Here is a 19,223-nt window from a genome sequence, read left to right as displayed (position 1 = left end):
ATGATAAAGCATGTGAAGTAATCCTGCTTTATTTGATGCTGTTGAGGCCTCAAGTAGAGCACTGTGCTCGGTTTTGGGCACCGTACTTTGAGAAAGATGTGGCCGAACTAGAGAAAGTTCAGAAGGGGATATGAAGAGTGATCAGAGGTGTAGAGAAACGAAAGCCTGAAAGAAAAAGGGTCCATTTAGTCTACAGAAGGAAAAGCTGAGTAGAGATGCAAGTCTTAAGCTGCATATAAGTGTTTATTATTACATAAAGCTGTAAACTTTGCTTTATCCACTGGGAATAGGACAAAGAAATGGTCTTAAATTATAGGAAGAAAGGTTTTAGGATGCTATTTGATCTTACACTTCCCCTTCATCCTGTAGTTCATTCACGTATTTCTCCTCTCCATTGTTTATAATGTGGCACTCTTATAGCTTAAAGTCATAAGCTGGTATGATGGAAGCGTCTGAACAGGGGGAAGGAATAGGGAAGGAGAGATTGTTTGTCTGACAGCTGGTTTTCTGTCAGGTCAACTTCTTTAACCTACTTGCCCTCTGACTGCATCACCACTGAATTCAATGGGAGGGAAATAGCAGGAGCACATGGCAAGGGGGGAGTGGGATTATATGTAATGTCAAACTGCACCCTCAGGCTAGATATTAGGATAATCTGCCTAATGGCAAAGATAATGAAGCACTGAAATAGGCTGCCTGAGGAGGGTGTGAAATCTACCTCAGTGGTGTTTTTTTAAGAACAAACTAGATGCACATCTACTGGGAGTAATTCTGACACAATCTGGCTTTTTTGCCCGTGGCAGGGGTCAACTAAGTGATCAACTTCTTGAAATACTGTCCAATCCCACTTTCTGTGATTTGTGCAACTTTTTTAGTAGATACCAACAATAAGATTAATCTGTTAGGTTTTGATTTAGAAGTGTTTCCCACTTGCCATGTAGGTTCTTCAGTGACTGGGCCTGATATATGGGAGAGAAAGAGGAGTAGCAGTCTTGAGTTTTGTCCACAATCAGCAAGATTAATGCTTTTTAAAGCCGCAGTTTTTAAGTCCTGACTGGTGTGATTGTTGAAGTGCTTCTGGTAGCACACAAGTGCTCAAGTGTGCTTCATGAGCTACACAGATACTGCTTAGATTTGCTTTTGGTAAGGGTATGTTCTGGCCCCCTTCAAATAATTTTAGGACTAAAAGAACGGTCCTGGACTACAGGTAGGCTGTTAACTGTGAGATAGACTCTTCTTCCGAATTTAATTATGTATAAATTTAGTGATTACCTATTTAGAAGGTAACCAGATCAGGAAATTTTTTTTTGAAAGAACTAGTCCAAAAGCAGGGCAAAACTAGAATGCTTCAGTTTAGGAACTGTGGAAGTAGTGTTTGTGCTGAAATATATGCCATGCTGATTCATATGGGACCTGTAATCTAGAATAGGCATATTCTACCTATAGTGTTTGTGCTACTTAAAACAACCCATCCCCCCACCCCCCCCAACAAAAAAAAAACAAAACAAAAGAAATAACTTTTTTGGGGGAGCCCCCCCCGCCGAATCTTGGGGTGTGCAGAATGCACAAACCATTCTGAAGTGGGCAAACTGTGAAGAAGACAAGGCATTTTTTATTCTTCTGGGAGGTCCACTTTGGGTCAACAGAAACTAGAAGACTGTCAAATGTGAACACGAAGTGTTTTGTCTACTCAAGAATCTATTTCAGGATAACTATCCCAAGATTTAAAATGCAAACTTTCTTTTTTAGGTATGTTCTATTATGTATCTTCTGGGTAGAATTCCTTAATCCTGCCTGTGTCTCTCATCAGCATTAGTCAGAAAGCCCAAAGGATTAACAAAGTATTCTAGTGACTTGGGGCAGGAGAAGAAATGTGTGTATTTATGTATTTTTCATTCACATGTACTTGTAAAAAGAATTGGAATGCTGCTCTTCTCTACATCAAGAGTAATATGGGAAGGTGATAAAATTTCCAGCCTCTGACGACACAAACTTCTTTGGTCTGACTTCTCTTCCTGTCTAATTTTGAACGTAGAAGCAGGTTTGACCCATAATGAACGCTGAAGTACTGGACTAATTAACATCTTTTAAAATGTCACTCCTTTCTGAAAAGTAATTGTAGAATGGCATTGTATGATTCTTAGCTGGGTCACACAAACTTTTACTTTTCAAATTGTCAGTCACGCAGTCCTGAACAGAATAAGCAAAATAAGATGGAAGTGAAGCTATTTCCACTTTGCAGATGTCAAACTTACAACTTCTGACACCATGAACTGAAAAATTACCAATTCAGGACTTTATGTGGGGCTTCAATTTCTAGAAAATCCACATGTGGAGCCCTGGTGGCTAAGGTATTTTTGTATGAGGCCATATATCCAGCTTTCCCAGATGTGTAGTAAGCCTGTTGCTGTTGTTATATCCTCTGTGTCATTGTTATATGCTCTGTATCATGTCAGGCACATACTTGTTGCTGTTACATGCTCTGTATCGTGGCAAGAACATACCCTTGCCATGGACAGTTATTCTCTCTTGGGGAGCATTGCAGAGTTATCATGAGTTTATGCAGTGAGTCCAGTGCTTTTTGAAAAGTGTTGAGTGGCTTCTGCTTCACATGTAGAATTGGTGTACGTACACAATAAATTAAAAGCATCTTAATTAATCTGCATTCGCTGATCAACTGTACATAACGAATGCTACAGGCCTGGAGTTTCCTGTAATTCTCAGACTTGCAACTTGCGCTGCATAATGTGCATGCACTTTGTGTCTGATGAGTCATGGTTCCTTTCTACAGAGTGTAAAAGCTCTATACATTAACATTTTCTTTGCCATCTCCCTGTATACCTTCCCATACATGTGCGCCTCCCTCCTTTCTTCCCTTTTATTCTAGGAGTCAGGTTTTGGTAGTGGAGAATGCATTTGCTGGTTTGTACCTCTCCTGGTTTCAGTCACGTAAGGCTTGCCTTTTCTTGGGTATATTTGCCTGTGACTTAACACTTCTTGTTCTTTTGTATGAGGATGTGGTAAAATGTCTTTCTGCCACAAATCCTCCTCTGTGACTGGACACATTGGTAAGGCTTTTTCTTAAGTCAGAAGTATTTCTGGAATAGCTGAATTGGATTTAGAAGGGAACACACTTCCAACCCAGTTAACATTATAATTTTATTAAACTTTTCTATCTCATATTTCTCTATGAGAGGAATAAAACTGAGGCATGAAACAGGGATGTAGAAGTTCTCAAAGACAAGTATGTGCAAGACAATAGATAGATGGAGAAAGGACAGAATTGTATGAGTGTGGGGAGCATTTTAAAGCTCTTAAACTGTGGAACATGGGCCACCACAAAGGCAGGCATAGTTCTCAGACTGCTGTAGTCTTGGATACTCAATAGTAGGGCCCTTTGTACCAGTCTCATAGAGATCCAGGTGTCTGGGAAGAAAGAGACATTTGGATTTAGTAGGAAGAGTTGTTTTTTAAGCTAGAGGCAGAGGAAATGGGCACAAAGATGTAAGAACTTATGGAAAAGAAGGTAGTGATAACTTTTAACACTGTCACAGATTTTTCTGCGAAGGTTGCAATTTATCCCTTACCATACTGTATGTGTGCTGGAAACCACAGTAATGTTTGTTGTCTTTGGATATCTTTATTATTTTTGTTAGTATCTGGACTAGGTGGGTAGTGGAAATGAACAGGAGTTTGCTGTTGAAGTGTTAGATCTAGATGGCTGTGCTGTCAGGTAGGAGGATGTGTAGACTTACTGCAGTGGTTTTGCAAATTGGTTTTCTATGGTAACAATTAAAAACAGTACGTTATTATGTTTTGCCCTGAAATGTCTTTTACAGAAGTCTTGAAAGACAGTAAATGTAGTCTGATAGAAGCAATGTTGGTGTTCACCAGCCTTTGGTGTTACTTAAATTGTCTGCCAGGTAGTAATAACATTAAGACCTGGCTGTTGGCAGCTTTGGAAAGTAACCATTTCAAGTGTGACAATCATTTCTTGATTTTAGCGTGACTATTGTGGTCATATGTTTCAGCAGTTGTGCATTTCTATGTGTCCTTAGTACTAGCTCATCTGCAATCACTAGGGTGCAAATACAACTTTCTCTCCTATTTCTAGGAAGAAAGGACTCTTAGCTCCCATCAGTTTAGTTGACCATAAATGACTGTGAGTTTTTTCTGGACCCATCACATTTGACTCTTATTCTCAGTAGTTATCAAATGCATCACAGATCTTTTTATCATGTATTACTTGTTTGCTCTATAAAGTACAAAATCAGGAGGAGGAATACACAATAAATTTCATGGAGCATGGGTAAGCATAACATGCAGCTGTACTGTCTACCAAAGTGATTGTCATAAAATCTGTTAGGAGACTTGAAGGCTGAGAGACTGTTAACTTAAAGGATGTTTGCCATAGTTAACTTAAAGGATGTTTGACATAGCTCAGTTCCATGGGAAAACTTCTTAATAGCATCATATGATGTGAAAAGTTTTAAGAAATCTGATTAACAGTAGTCATGAATACTATTTATGCATTTACTTGAAGTAAACTGCAGACCAATTAATTTCAGTTTCCTTTTGTCTCTGTTTCATGCCTTTTTCCTTCTGGATATCACCTCAGAAGGCGCTGAGTTTATGCTTTTGATTGTGAAAAGAAGCAGTAATGTTTTTTAACTGAAATTGGCATGTTTCTAGTGGCACTTTTGACTTGTGATGCCATTCTCTTTCATTTGTTACTAAAGACAGATACCAAAAATATTTTGAGTATGACTTGAAGAAGCTATATTCAAATTTTTACAGGCATCCAAAATTGATGTTGAGAATGCTGTCCAATACAATCATATCTGGATTTTTTTTCCCCTTCCTCATAAACAATAGTTTAATGCAATTAAAGCATGAACAGGAGCTAATATTTATTTTATATCTGACTGTTTACCGGAAGGAGAAGGAGGCACTTAAATATATTTGTGCATAGACCTCTGAACTGAGAACTGCACCTAGGCAAGCAATTAGAAGTACAGTAAGCTGTAAAGCAAGGGAGAGTTGAACTTCTTTTCTCCAGTTATTCTGTTAGGAGTTCACCTCAGAAGTGTCTGTCTTAACCTTTACGATCTAGAAGCATGACATAACTGTGCATGCTGAAGACTTCTGAATGCTTCAGTAAAATCTTTTTATGGCTATATGTCAGTCCTGTAGCCAACCTATGCTATGAAGGCTTTGCAAAGTCTGCTACAGGAGATACGGTTTTCAGTGAAAGTGGGAAAAAAGCTCCTGTTTCATGAATAACATAAGTGATGCTGGCAACAAGGAGTTGGTGTAGAAGCATTTTGCCAACATGCATATGTTAATTTGGCATGTAATTCATCTACAGCTTGCTACAGAATTTTACATTCTGAGTCTCCAGGTTGCTATAGGTTGTCACTGTGTGTTGGCAGAATGGCAGCTGTTTAATCCAAACTTTTCCTGCTGATTCCTCTGTTTTCTTTAATATTAATTGAATACCTGACTGCATAGCATATTAACGTAAATGTGTGTCTACATATCAAAACCCTTGCAAGTCATAAAATTTTTTTATGCTAATTAGGGTTTCAACAAAGCCTTTTCTGAATAACTGCAGAGTTATTTAACTTGTCTGTCATCAATTTACACATGGCTCAGGCAGTAATGCACATTTTCTTCCTTTCTTGTAGGAGGAGATGACCGCCGGGTTTTACTTTGGCATATGGAAGAAGCCATCCACTCAAGAGTCAAACCAGTTCAGCTGAAAGGGGAGCATCACTCTAATATCTTCTGCCTAGCTTTCAACAGTGGCAATACGAAAGTGTTCTCTGGAGGTAAGGAAGGAAGACCATCCTGATTTCACAGGGATTTGCATTGTGAATGCCTTCAAGTAGAAGTCATGAGCAAGATCCTGCCCCACATGAAAGGTCTTTTCCATCGTCCCCTAAGGATCTGGAAGGTGTCCTTAATCAGCAGCTGAAGGTTCTTTGGGAATAGGGAATTCTTTAACTAGCACAACATTTTCAATTTTACCATGCTTCTCCTTTTCCCAAACCCTGGTCTAAGTGCATTGTGTCTCAAGCTATCATGAGAATCCTGGGTCCAGTCTGCCCTTACCTGTGCTACAGACTGTGGGATATGGTCTTTGTTATTCCCTCTTAGCTGTACTGAGAGCAGACCCTGCATCCTCGCTGGCACTCAAGCCCGATGCTTGAAAATCTCTGCTGCTGCTAGCTGATTTTAATGCATCCTTAGATGGCTAATGAATGGCTATTGCCATCTATTGGTGGATCACTTTTTCTCAGACCTCATATCAGTCCTTGCTAGATAAGTGTCTGCCTTATAGAACTGTTGGCACATTGAGCTCTAATTGGCCTTGGTATTCTTCATTTTTTTTTAATATAAATCTACTTTTTAACAGAAAGTTTAATTCAGTCTTAAAACTAATACAAGGAAAGTGGGCATGTACTTGTTCTGGGGTAATAATCCCTAGAATTTATGTTCATTTCGTCACTTGATTTTTTTAAGCGTTGAGGTAGGGAGGAAAATTGAATTGAGAAGAAAAAGGCACAAGACTGTCCAATCCAAAATTTCTGCTGTACTTCGTTTCCTCTATCTGACAGGATAATAGAATGGACAGGAATTTGTGTCTTTCATCTGTATGTCCATTAACATATACCTAGACTTATTTTAGGTTATTATGAGACTACTTGTTCAGAGCTCCTCATTACTTTTTTGAACCAAGATTTGTGAACTGCAGATCAATGCCATAAATTGATTCTAAGCACATGTGAATGGTGGAAGCTCCCCATCTTTCAAGAGAAAAAGAAAAAAAGGCATGACAAAGCTTAAGATAGTGTCAAATTTTAAGGATGAAATGATTCAGATACATTTCTCAGGTGGAGAAGACACCAAAAATGTCAAATGGTGATGTCTGTCTTCTGATTCTGGGGACTGCTGTTTGTTTTATGAGAAAGACAGCAGTCCATAGTGTCTTCAAATGAATGTATCTGCGTGAGTGATTCCAATGAAATTTTGGGCTGGAGTCTGTTTTACTTTAGTTTGAATTCAGACAAATGGAACCTTACATGAATATTCAAGGAATGAACTGTGCCAAATCTTGCTGGAGCAGCTGTAATATATTTTTTTCATTTCCAACTCAACCCTCTGTCCATTGGGCCCTGCTGTCAGAGGCTACTGTTTTCACAGGAAGGGCAGCAGAGTGGTCTGACTATACTTTACCACTGCAGTTAACACCTGCAGTTAAAGATTGACATCATTGATTATGGTGGATTTTTGCTAAGATGCCAGGTTAGATGAGCTGTGACAGCTGATGCACAGACAAACTGGCTGTTCTCATCTCTTTTTCCTCCTCTAGTTTGCATAAACACACTGTGCCTCTGCCAGAAATTATTTCCATTGGAGGAGTCAGGCACTCTTTCAGCTGCTCCACTAAGATTCACAGAGCTCAAGGGCTGTGAGTCTGACTCTTGGATCACTTGTAAAGAGTCATTTTGCTGCATGGCCTAGATGTACCATCTGTTTTATCTGTGTCGGTAAAATGGGGCTAACTATATTTATTCACTCAACAATGTTCTGGGGGATTCTTAAAACGTCTGAAAGAATTGTGAGTCCTAAGATCTGTTGGTCATCATCCCACCCAGTACTGAAGTTGGAGTTGTATTCAAATCATGGAAGTTGGAATACTTAAAAAAACCCCTAAAAAATTAGAATATGGAAGCTAGCACAAGGGGCACAGAACTCAATTAATTGTGTAAATAAAGCTGCCAAGGACTAATGACTTAGGATCTGATGACCTTTCCCTAAAGCAGCTCTTGATAACAGAGGAGAAAGGATTTTCCACTTCAGTACAAATTGAATTGCATCCAAGGAATTTCCAAACTCTCTGCTTTGAGGGAACACATGTGTAGCATGCACCTCATGTAGCTGTTACAAAAATGGAAGGCAGGAACTGAGTGGACAGTGTTTTGCTGGTAATCTCTGGAGAAAAACCTTGCAAGATAGCAAAGAAGTTCCCATCCCTGAAGAATACTGTTGCCCTTCTCTGTCCACACACACTGAGAGTAGAGCAGCATTTGAAATGAAAGAACCCCTCTTAGTAAACTGCATGGAGTTGTTGGGGGTTTTGTTGGGGTTTTTTTTGCATTTAACGTTTGCTATATGAAAAGCTGAAATAAACCTACAGGGAATTGAATTTATTTCTGTAGAGGCTTGATGTGACAGATGCAGGGTTTAGGCTACCTTAACTGTGCTCCTCTGTATGTGCTCTGCGGTATTTCATCCTCACAGATATAATTGAAGGGAATCACAGATACTTCTTGTCTTTCTGATCGTCATAACTGCAGTTACCAAAACGAGAGATTATAAATGGGAGAGTTCTGTATACAATTACAACCCAGTTATTCTCAACGAAGAATGAACTCTCCTGTATTAAAGTAAAACACTGTAAGTGGGAACCCTACTGGGCTGAACAGCAGTGACATTTTCTGCAGGGATGAATCCTTACCAGAAGCAACCGAGCAGCTTGTGGTTAGATTTTTGTCACCACCTTCTCCTCCCACACACAAAACAGGGAGAAGCAGTGGTTATTCCACACACTCCCTCCTTTTGTTCGTTCTTTCCCGTTTTGGAGCTTGTGATGGAAGGGAAGGTTGATCCCATGATGACTAGAGGCCTGATGCCAGGCATCTAGAATGATTCTTGTGTTCCTACTGTATGGAGGGTGAGGAGCAGGAGTGTCTGCTGGAGGAAATTTTGTCACTGGAGAATCTAGGCTACATTTTTCACTGGTGAAATACATAGGCACTAGAATAATTTTACTAGGTATAAACCTTGCCTATAATGTATAATGGGCAGTTTCCATTGCAATTAATGATCAAAGGACACTTACACATAAGTGACTTGTTTATTGTGCCATGGAAAAGATGAGCTACTGCAGTAATCTAAGGCTGGCACGATTTAACTAGGAGCCTGTGCAAAGAGCAAGTTGATGTAGAAAAATCTCACGCCTCATTAGTCAAAGAGAAACTTTCTCATATTTCTTCTGTTGGGACAGAATACAAATTGAAATGTGCATGAGATAAATGAAAACTGAGTCAAGTGAACACTTAAGAATCATAACATGAAATCTTGCTCCTTCTGAACCTCTGGCTTTGGTGTACATTAGGAAAGCTTCACAACTTGATATCGCAACTACAAAGACATACTGAGCATAAAAATATGACTTTGTGGGCTTTCTGTTTTTTTTCTTCTGAATTAAATAAAAATGTTGGTCTTAAATATTTCTAAAGAGGAGGTGCCAAGTTAGATAAATTAATATTCACTGCGCAGACTAAAAAAATACTCTGTTGCTATAGCTTGAAAAACTCTGTGTGAGCCAGTGGAATTACTTTGTAGCTGTGACCCTCTTAGTCTGCATGCATGTGGTTGGTTTCCATTGTATTCAATGGATGTGATCAAAGAAAAGTGGCATGATTGTCTGGTTACTTGGTTTGGGTTTTGTTAATACAAAAGAAATTACACTGGTTGTCACGTTCGTGCCTTCTCAGTGGTTGCAAAACCCTGAACACTGACAGCGTGAACTGGCAGCATTTGAGTTTGGAGCCCAGTGCATTTTGCTTATGGCATCTCTTTTTGCCTTCCGTTATCTTTTTATGGAGCATCCTTTGAGCAGGAAGAAAGGTGTTTTCACATGAGAGTTAAATATGTTCTACTGCTTCATATAATACTTTTCTCTTTACTGCAAATGTCCCAAAACTCAAGCTCAAACTGAACAAAGAATGATCAGTAACACAGTTAAGTAGAATTATTTGTTGAGCAGGTAGAATGGATTGGTGCATTTGATCATGACTGGAAATGTCACATGAAGCCTTTCACATAACGGAGCAGAGGGCTGGCCACTTGTCAACTGAACTGGTCTCCTCTCTGCTTCAGTTTTGTTTTCAAAATAGAAAATTAAAACAAAAAACATTTATTGTTTTGGTTTGGGGTTTAGTTTTGGGTTTGGGGTTTTTTTTTCACTATAATGCCTTTTAACCAGTGGAACATGATGTTAAGTGTTTATATTTCTCTTTATAGGCAATGATGAGCAAGTTATACTCCATGATGTTGAAAGGTAAATACACAGTTTGTGTTTCCACTGCTTCAAGAGCTCCCTTAATGTCAACTCACTGGAGGCACTTTTTGTTTTAAATTAATGGTTTGCGAGAAGAGCAAAGTGTTTTAATCCTCAAACATGCTTTTTATTTATCTAAATTAATACCTGGCATGAAGTATTCCCCATCACCCCATTTTTTTTTTTCAGGACTTGGGTTCTGCACCATTTTGACCTTGGGAGAGAGAATGGTGATTTAATACATATGCTCTCCTGCAGGCAGCGTAGTAGATTCAGAGTAGATTCATGAGCCAGATTATTCCTGCACATATACAAGTACTGTGGCACATACAGGCTTTTTGGTTTGTTTTTCAAAACACTCACCTGACTTGTATTTGAGACAGCTAGTGCTTGGCCTACCTACCTACCTTTTAAAACTTTGGGTGCAACTGCCTGATTCTCCACACTAGTGTGAAGCGTATTTATTTTGATACTTACTTTTTAGCAAAACTGCAGGGCAGTTGGGAATTAGGCTTTGTTGTGCTACATGAAGATTAGACTGGTAGTCAAAAAATAATTAATACAATAGTGGTAATGTATTAGGTTGGAGTTATCTGGATATAATGTCTTTTGGGCTTACTGCTTTTGCAGTAGAAAAACTATAAAGTTAAAATTTTGGTCTGTATTAATAACTTCTTCAGATTTAAGCAATGACTGTTTAAATAACATGAACTCAAGAAAATCAAGTATGGAGAAAAAGCAGGAAGAGATATATTTAAGAACAGAGAAATGTAAAACCTTAAATCTTTTTGAGTTGCCTGAATCCTTGTTAACATAATTTGAACATATGTCTTGCTATGTTTGTCTAAAGATTTTGCATCAGTGTACATCTGCCTTCTATCACACCTTATATCTACTTGTATAAATCTTACATGAGAGCTGGGCAAAAGTAACTTTGCCGTACTCTTCTAATGCTTTCTCAGGAATATTATGTTGTTTGGTGGTTGTTTGGGGTTTTTGGTTGGTTGGTTTGGTTTGACTTTTTGGGGGTTTGTGGTTTTTTGGTGGTGCGGGGGTTTTATGCATTTTTGTTTGTTTGGGGGGGATGTTTGGTTTTGGGAGAGTTGTTTGTTTGGTGTTTTAGATGCTAGTGTTTATTGTGTTCTGTCTCTTCAAGCTTCTGCGAGATCTTTGACAATTTTCTGTATAACACATTTTTTCCTGCTATGTCTGTCTTAGATGTTTTAACAAGTCTTTTTGATATGTATGTATTCTTAATGTGCTTTCGTTATCAAGGGTTTTTTTTTTCGGTATGCTAAGTCCAGTTGTAATGCATACAGAATTAATTTCTCTAGGGTTATTTGTGTGATCTTCTGAAAGAAATCTTACTAGTCTGACACACTGAATTCTGATTGATTTCTACAGAAAGTTACTCTGTGTTCTTGAATGATAACACTTGGTCTATCAAGTACTTTTTCATACCTTTAAATGCTTTTTCTGTTACTGCTTTTTTGGCCTTTGTGTTAATGGTCCATGAGACAGAATTCACTAAGAACATCAATTGCCATATGAGCAAAACACTGATTTTGTGTAGAATCTCTTTGGTGAAGTTTCCATGAGGTATAGGTATTGTATACGACGTGTATTCTTGCCAAAGAAATAAAATAACTCCCGAATCTTCTGGCTTAGTATTTCAGCTTTTGGCCTCTCCGTGCCACTGTTTCCTCCTTTTTTTTAAATGATCTAAAAAGTTGGGAAAAGAAGAGAGAACAGGCTTTTTTATAGCTGTGGAATGGCTGAAATCTAGATACTTTCGGGGGACTTATTTTTATTTTTTTCTTTTTCACTGCCTTTTTTACTTGGAAAAAATGTAGGTCTGATCTATCGTGGAGAACCAAGAAAACTTATTAAAAAAGCGAGCTGGAAAGTTGTTCTTTTATGAGCGTCAGCTGAACTTTTGGACAATACAGAAGCCTGTATTAAAGAATGAGCTTCTGGTTTGTTTTCCTTTTTACATTAAGTAGTAAAAATGTAGTCCACAGATCCCAAGACCTCTTTCCCTTTCCCATTTCTCTCCCAAGCTTAATCTAATACAGCATGATTTCCATAGCATCTTGCAGTTTCTGAAGTTTTTAATGTGTGGGTTTTGGTCTGAGGGATTTTTTTTCCTTATAGCATGACATCTTGGTCACTCTACACGGGTGTTTTGTTTGGTTTTTACTCTGATTAAATACAAGGGTTGTCTTATGAAGTTACATAAACCTTGTCACTAAATATGACTAGGTAGATAAAGCTGTAAATTTGCTTTTTAAAACAACAGCAAAAGAAGGAAGAATGCTAATATTGTGTGTCTTTTTTCCAGCACAGAGACCTTGGATGTGTTTGCCCATGAAGATGCAGTGTATGGCCTTTCAGTGAGCCCAGTAAATGACAACATATTTGCCAGTTCATCAGATGATGGCCGGGTTCTTATTTGGGACATCCGAGAGTCTTCCCATGGAGGTGAGATCTCTAGATGGCAAAGATTATTGATTTAGGAAGAATTTGGGCAAGGCAGGGAAAGGAAAAGTTGTGTTTTTCTGGGACAATTGATACAGGGAGTATTGGAGAAGGGTGAAAGTGAGGCATAATTCTTGTGGCTGGTGATAGGCGAGACCTGGTCTTTATAGTCCAGTGTTACTGTCTTAAATGACTTCATAAAGTACCAGCATATAGTGCAGGCTAGCATAGAACTTGGTATGAATAGGAATTAACTTGAGTAAAGAAGCAGTGGAGGACATGCTTCTTCAATAAAAATGTCTTGATAAACTTGAAATCAATTAGGAATGTGGATTTTTTTTTTGTTTTGTCTATAGTCTGGGATAAAAAAAATTTTGATGTTTAGAAAGCTGTTATTTTGATTTGAATAATTTTCCAAAGCTATTTATATACTTCCCTGTGACACTGAGAATTGTTCTTATGCATAATGTTTCTTGGTTGTATGGCAACTTAGACCTCTTATGTGATAACAGGGAAGTTGAGTTATTACTTCAATCTTTGTTTTCTAAAACAGAACTGAATACTGTTGATTTATGTAACAAACCTGCAGCTTCTCAAAACACTGCAATCTGTGTTTTTACAGCTGCAGTTTTAAGGCTGAAGAATCTCTGTTTAGAACTGTAGTTATATAAATTTGGAGAGGAATACTTCAGTAATTGAATTTCACTATATGAATACTTAAGTAATACTTTAGTAAATGAAGTTGTGAATTTACCCCATCCTAAAGAACACAAAACTGAGAATTTAAAACTGAGCAATCTGCGGGAGTAGAGAGTCTAGTTCCCTTCCTTCGTAGCTAAAATAAACTTTCATCTTCTTTCGTAAGCTGATTAAATGCAATTGCTTCAACTCATAGTTTCTACTGGTCTTACAGGAAAGTCATTTCTGGCACTGAAATCCAGCTTATGTATTTTGTGGCAATTTGTACACATTTGTTGTTGGATCAAAGTTATGCTTAACTGAATTAGCTTTTTCCATAACTAGTGAATTTGATAAATTTCTAGACTGCGTTTCTGTCTGTTTTCAACTAGGAAATTAAAGCTGAAGCAAGACATACTTTATAGTCTCATAGGAGTATTTTAGAGCCACTAGTATCATGAGGGTTTTATTGAATGTGAGTAACCAGAATTAGGTCTTTCTTGATAAGCCCCACCAGAATACTCGGAGTAGACTGTTTATTGATACCCTTCCTACCTCATGCACATTGCCTTTGTATAAATAAAAATTAAATATACTATATTTCAATAGTCTGATTCTTACTGTGAATTCTGATTCTCTTGTGCAATTGTGATGCCCCTTATCTCTTTCCCATCGTATTAAAACATTCTGAAAAACAATGCACACACTCAGTATATGTATATCACAGACTTTAATAAAAATATCTATAATGTCTCTTCGCTGGATCAGTCTTTGAGGAATTCATTAATAACCTCCCTCTTGCTCAGAAGTCCCTTACTAGCACAGTGAACTGTTGTCTTCCCTTCAGCCTGTTTCTTACCCCATGCAACTTCCTTTGCTAATCCCAACTGCCTGTAGCTAAACTTGATACTACACCACATGTTGATTTAGTCCTCATTAGATCTACCAATTTTCCCCTGTGTAAAAGGTCAGTTATTTTATCGAAGAAAGAGATTAGATTAGTTTGATGTGACTAATTTACCTTTGGTAAATCCAAGTGTCACCTCATCCCTGCTTTTCTGTTTTCATAATACCCAAGTGATGAGACCAGACACTGAATATGGCTTCCAAATTAGAATTGGTGAAATGCTGCTTTATTGCCTTCTCCTGAACTCTACTCCGTAATGATCTGTCTCTGTTAGGAGAACTACCTGTTGTTGACAGTGGATGTCAACAGTTGGTGGGACTGGATGCTTAAATGCATCTGTGTGAAGCTACTCAGCATCATAAGCTAATGTCCAATCTAATCTGAGTTTCTGAAATCATATGAAATGAGGTTTGTCCTTCTTTTGTTGTAGTTAAACCTTGCTACTGCTTTTACTGTTGCTGAGACTTGGAATGAGAAGGCTGCACCACTGAAAATGGAGTGAGGAAATCTTGGCTGTGATACATTTGGGGCTTTTTTGGAGTAGTGTCTTAGGTTCTCTGAATTTTTAATAAAGGGCTTTGACATGCTTATATAGGAGTCCTGAGTCAGCATTTATATGTGAGCCCTGCCAATGTTTACTACAATATAATGCTTGTCACTGGGGTAATCCCCTTGTCTGCAATGGTATTGTCATGGGAATAGGCGCTATGCCTGCCAGCATTGAGTATGGTTAGTTACCCTGAGCGGCCAGCTCATTAAAACCTTGCAAATAACCTCCTAGTTTAAAATAGTACATTAAAAGAAGATGGAAAAGGAGTTTCATTCCCCTTTGTTTCTCCTTGTCTTTCACTGCTGAGTGATTTATGCAGTAATTTTTATAAACCCACTTTTTTTTCTTAGAGGTGGTGTTGAGCTGCTCCCTTGAGAAATGTTTTCATACTCCAGTGTATAAGAGCTACAATTGTGAATGAGCATAAAAAACAATAAAAAAGTAATCCCCCTACTTTTCATTAAAGTGACTTAGTGCCTCATTAGTTTAGCTGCTGTAGTCTCTCTTTAATTTGACAGGCTGAAAGGCAACTTTTGATATCTTAGAAGAAAACTGTGGTAATAAAGGGGTGAAGAAAAACACCAGTAATTAGTGACAATGATTTGACTAAACAAACGTACACAAAGTAAAAGTTTATTTTTAAAAATGACAACTTTATTTGGCAATCTGATGTTGTTTGTCTCTCCACTCAAGTAATGCAGCCCTTGCTTTAGTGGGGGCTGCCATTTTAGTAACACAGCCTTTATGTCCCAGCAGGGATCTGAGTTGATGATGCAAAAGTAGAAGATCAGTTTTGGCATTAGATCTTACTTGGAACTGCTGACAAACCACCAGCAATCTCTAAAGCCTTTGGGCAGACCGGCAGAACAAAAGTTTGCTCCTGTTCTTCCCTTTACCTCTGCCTCCCATGACAATTAATAGCACCAGGGAGCTTCAGCCATGGTCAGAGATCTTTGTTTTGATCACTGCTGAAAGAATGCTAAAAAGGAAAGTCCCTGTGTCAAAAAGCTTGTAATAAAGCATAAGACAAGGATACAGATGGGGCAGGACAAGTAAACATTAATTCTGTCTCATCTGCTTGATCGGCAGTAGTTTCAGAAGGTATTGCGAATTTGGGAGAGTTTAATGTCTTAATGAGGGATATGAGGAAAGAAAATGAAGTACCTTTGGAGGCGCTTGTGGGGCTAACGGTGCCTGCACACAGTGGCTCAAATAAGGGCAGTAAGAGAGTCTCCCAAGCATGTGAGCAACACTGGTTGCATCAAAGCAAACAGTGAATGGAAAAGTCTGGGATAATCCCTGGCTCAGAATAGGCATTCATTCAAGTTTCTTAGTTGAGTGAAAGAGTGGCAGCAGACCACAAAAGATACACACAACAAAGAGAATTAGGCTGTGCATAAAGCCATAAAACTAGGGGAAAGATACAGAGAAGGATGGCAGAGTCCATGGCTTTTTCCCCTCCTCTTCATGGAGGCAGCACTCATGGCAGAGTAGCAGGCCAAATACAGTCTTGTTACACTAATCAAGATGAGAGGGAGAGAGTCTGGATGAGCGTGTTTTTAACTCTGTGTGTGAACAGCAGAAGCCAACTGTTAACATTTTTATGCAAGAGGAATACCCTTCTTGTCTACTTGTACAGCACTGAAGGGATGGCAGGCCTCTTTTCCCCAGGGTTGGCAGCTTGCTTTGAGCTGAGTTCCATACTTTTTGTAATATTATTCTCCCATATAAGCAATTGCTGCTGCGTTTACAGTTTGGGTGATCATCAATGGCTGTGGAAGCTTCCAGGTATATATTGCTAGGAAACTTTCAGAAGCTCCCCTGCGTGTAGTTCTTATTAGATGACCATTTTGTCATGAACCTTAAGAGATTCAAATACTGGATCTTTAAGTGGCTAGTTTTAAACTCTGATAACCTTCCATAAGCAAAATGGCATCTTGAAATCCAGTATGTGTCATTTTCCATATTTAGATAAAGTTAATGTACACGTGGGTGGATTTTAAAACCTCAGGTTTTATATTGCTTTGGATGTGTCAGCTTGAGAAATGGTTTGAACATGTCTCTGTATCTTCAGATCTTGTTATGCTGTTTCCATGCTAAGCTGCCAAACTTGTTGCATCGAACAGTTGTATGCATTGTTTGTTCTTATGTCTGAAATCTCAACTTCTTCAACAGAGCCCTTCTGCTTGGCACACTACCCATCAGCCTTTCACAGTGTGATGTTTAATCCAGTAGAACCTAGATTACTGGCCACTGCCAACTCTAAGGAAGGTGTGGGACTCTGGGATATTCGTAAACCTCAGAGGTAAGATCTGGCTGTTCTTGTCTCATGCTGGGCTGTTTCTTTCCCTTGAGAGATGATGGCATGCTTCTGGTGTTTGGGATTTTTTGTTGTTGTTTTGGGTTTTTTTTTGTTTGTTTGTTTGTTTTTAAGTCAGAACATATGATGGTAAGAGAAGATTCAGAACAACGTTAACAACGTTAGTAATGCTGAACTAAATTATTTTGCATAATTAACAGTCTTCATATGTGTGATCTAATTTGATTTAAAATGGGACTAGATCTTCAATGTTAAGGTAAGTGATTTTTTTTGAAAGCCTGCCTAGCCTCAGCACTGCAGATTAACTCGAATTGTTGTGTCAAGTTCACATCGTTGTATTTAGCACTGGCTTGCTTATGCTGGAAGCAGCTATGATGGGCACTGCCTGGTTTACAGTTTGGTTTTTCTACCTGGCTCAGTTTTCAGTAGCTGACAAGAGATTGTGGTCAAGGCAGCTTTTTACTTAATGCTTAAGAGTTTTATATGACTTCCTAGACACCTGGATAATCAGTTTGGCTGCATAATGTGTTTTTAGATTTGCATAGGATTTAAAAAAAAAGAGAAGAAGATAATAAGTTTGCAGTATGAAATGTGGTTAGACTGCATTCTAAAGTGGACATATGCAGTGTCTGATACCAGAGCTTTGCATGCCTGAGAGATTAAGCTTCTGTTGAAGTCTTTTTTTCAGTCTTTGAGATTTTGAATGTAATTTCTTGTTTTATCATAATAATCAGGGGAAAAAATTTAGCACCTCAAGTAAATGTTTCTCCTTTACACTCCCAACTTTTATGTTTACATATTTCCAGTGTAAGTGTAGAAAGGATAATTTCAAAAAAGTGAAAAGAGGAGAAAACAGGTGGTATTTGTTTTACAGTGCAGTAGCCTCAAATATTTAAAATCTTCCATAGACTACACTTGACTCTCCCCTTACCGGTGAATTCCTTGGAATATATAGAAGTACATATCACTAAAGATTCTTCTTGGGTTTGTACTGTACAGAGAGAAAAAGCAATCTCATATGAAGTTAATTATAACTGGCTTAAAAAAAATCTAAAATGTTTAGACATCCATTACAATACCAACCAAATTATGGTTTCAGAAGGGTTTATTATTCTTAAATTGTAAACATTAATGGTTTGAATTTATTTTTATTTCTAAGCTTGAATCAGAATTTGTATGCTGATGCTGGTGCCTCTAGAGCTTACTCACATTTACAAAGTTTGCCAGAGCCTTTGTTGGCAGCTGTTGTACAGTCTGCCATTAAATTTAGGTTTGATAAAATTTAACTGTGAGGGAGTTAGGAAGTTGCCTAAGCTTTCTTCTCTTATCCCTGTCAAACTCTTTACATCCAGGTCTTAGTAAGTAACTTTCTAACATCAAATTAACTTCAGCATTTACTGGATAGAGGAGAGAAATACAAGATGTTAGGGTTATTTTGCTCTTATGAAACATGTTTCTTGGGGGTTTTTTCCCATAAAATTTCTGTCATTTTAACTTCAGTTCATGCCTGTTTTTTCCTTGTGAACTAACATGGACAGAGTTGGCTTCCTCTTGTCAAGTCAGCTGGCCTCAGACTGGGTTTGCAGGATTCTTTGTTTTTCAGCTTCTGCCTCAATTTTGGGATTTAAGAACTTCTGCAGGTTGTGTTGGTCTTGTTTTCCAAAGGGAGCTACACCAAAACATTTCTCTCTTCAGTGTGATTATAAAAGGAATGATGTTTATGGTAGAGTGGTATAGCTTACATCAATAGAAATTCTATATGGATGCAAAAATTTAGAAGTCGTCTTTCACTTGGGTAGCCAAGTGAAATGGAATCACCCCTGGAAAGGTTGTACAAGGCTAACACGAATAGAGAGAGGAAGCAAGTATCGCTAAGGATACAGGCATTGACCCTGATAAACACAGGAGCAGATTACTTGAGTAAGGAATTCTCCTCTTACAAATTTTTAACAGCTGCTCTCTAATAGCATAAATAGTGCCTTTTTCTTATTTTTAGCTATTATCATTGAGACTTTGATCTCCAAAAGTTTCTCAGCTTATACATTTCTCAGCATATATATATATATAAAATTAAATCTAGCCAGGGATGTCAAAAGCAGCAAAAAAAGCTTCTATAGGTACGTCAGTGATAAAAGCAAGACTAAGGAAAATGTGGGCC

General features: G+C 38.1%; 1 protein-coding gene across 2 annotated transcripts in view; it reads left to right on the top strand.

The window, feature by feature from the left end:
- DCAF5 (DDB1 and CUL4 associated factor 5) overlaps positions 1-19,223 on the top strand; it is a 78,036-nt gene that overhangs the window by 5,314 nt on the left and 53,499 nt on the right. For both annotated transcript variants that reach the window (XM_075754207.1, XM_075754208.1), the window contains exons 2-5: positions 5,688-5,831; positions 10,096-10,132; positions 12,474-12,613; positions 16,921-17,050. In XM_075754207.1, the coding sequence (XP_075610322.1) occupies positions 5,688-5,831; positions 10,096-10,132; positions 12,474-12,613; positions 16,921-17,050 (451 nt within the window). The remainder of the gene's footprint in view (positions 1-5,687; positions 5,832-10,095; positions 10,133-12,473; positions 12,614-16,920; positions 17,051-19,223) is intronic.

The sequence above is a fragment of the Balearica regulorum genome, chromosome 5 (assembly GCF_011004875.1).
Source record: "Balearica regulorum gibbericeps isolate bBalReg1 chromosome 5, bBalReg1.pri, whole genome shotgun sequence".
Taxonomy (NCBI): Eukaryota; Metazoa; Chordata; class Aves; order Gruiformes; family Gruidae; genus Balearica; species Balearica regulorum.
Note: the sequence above shows the minus strand (reverse complement) of the source record. Positions and strands in the feature narration are given on the sequence as shown.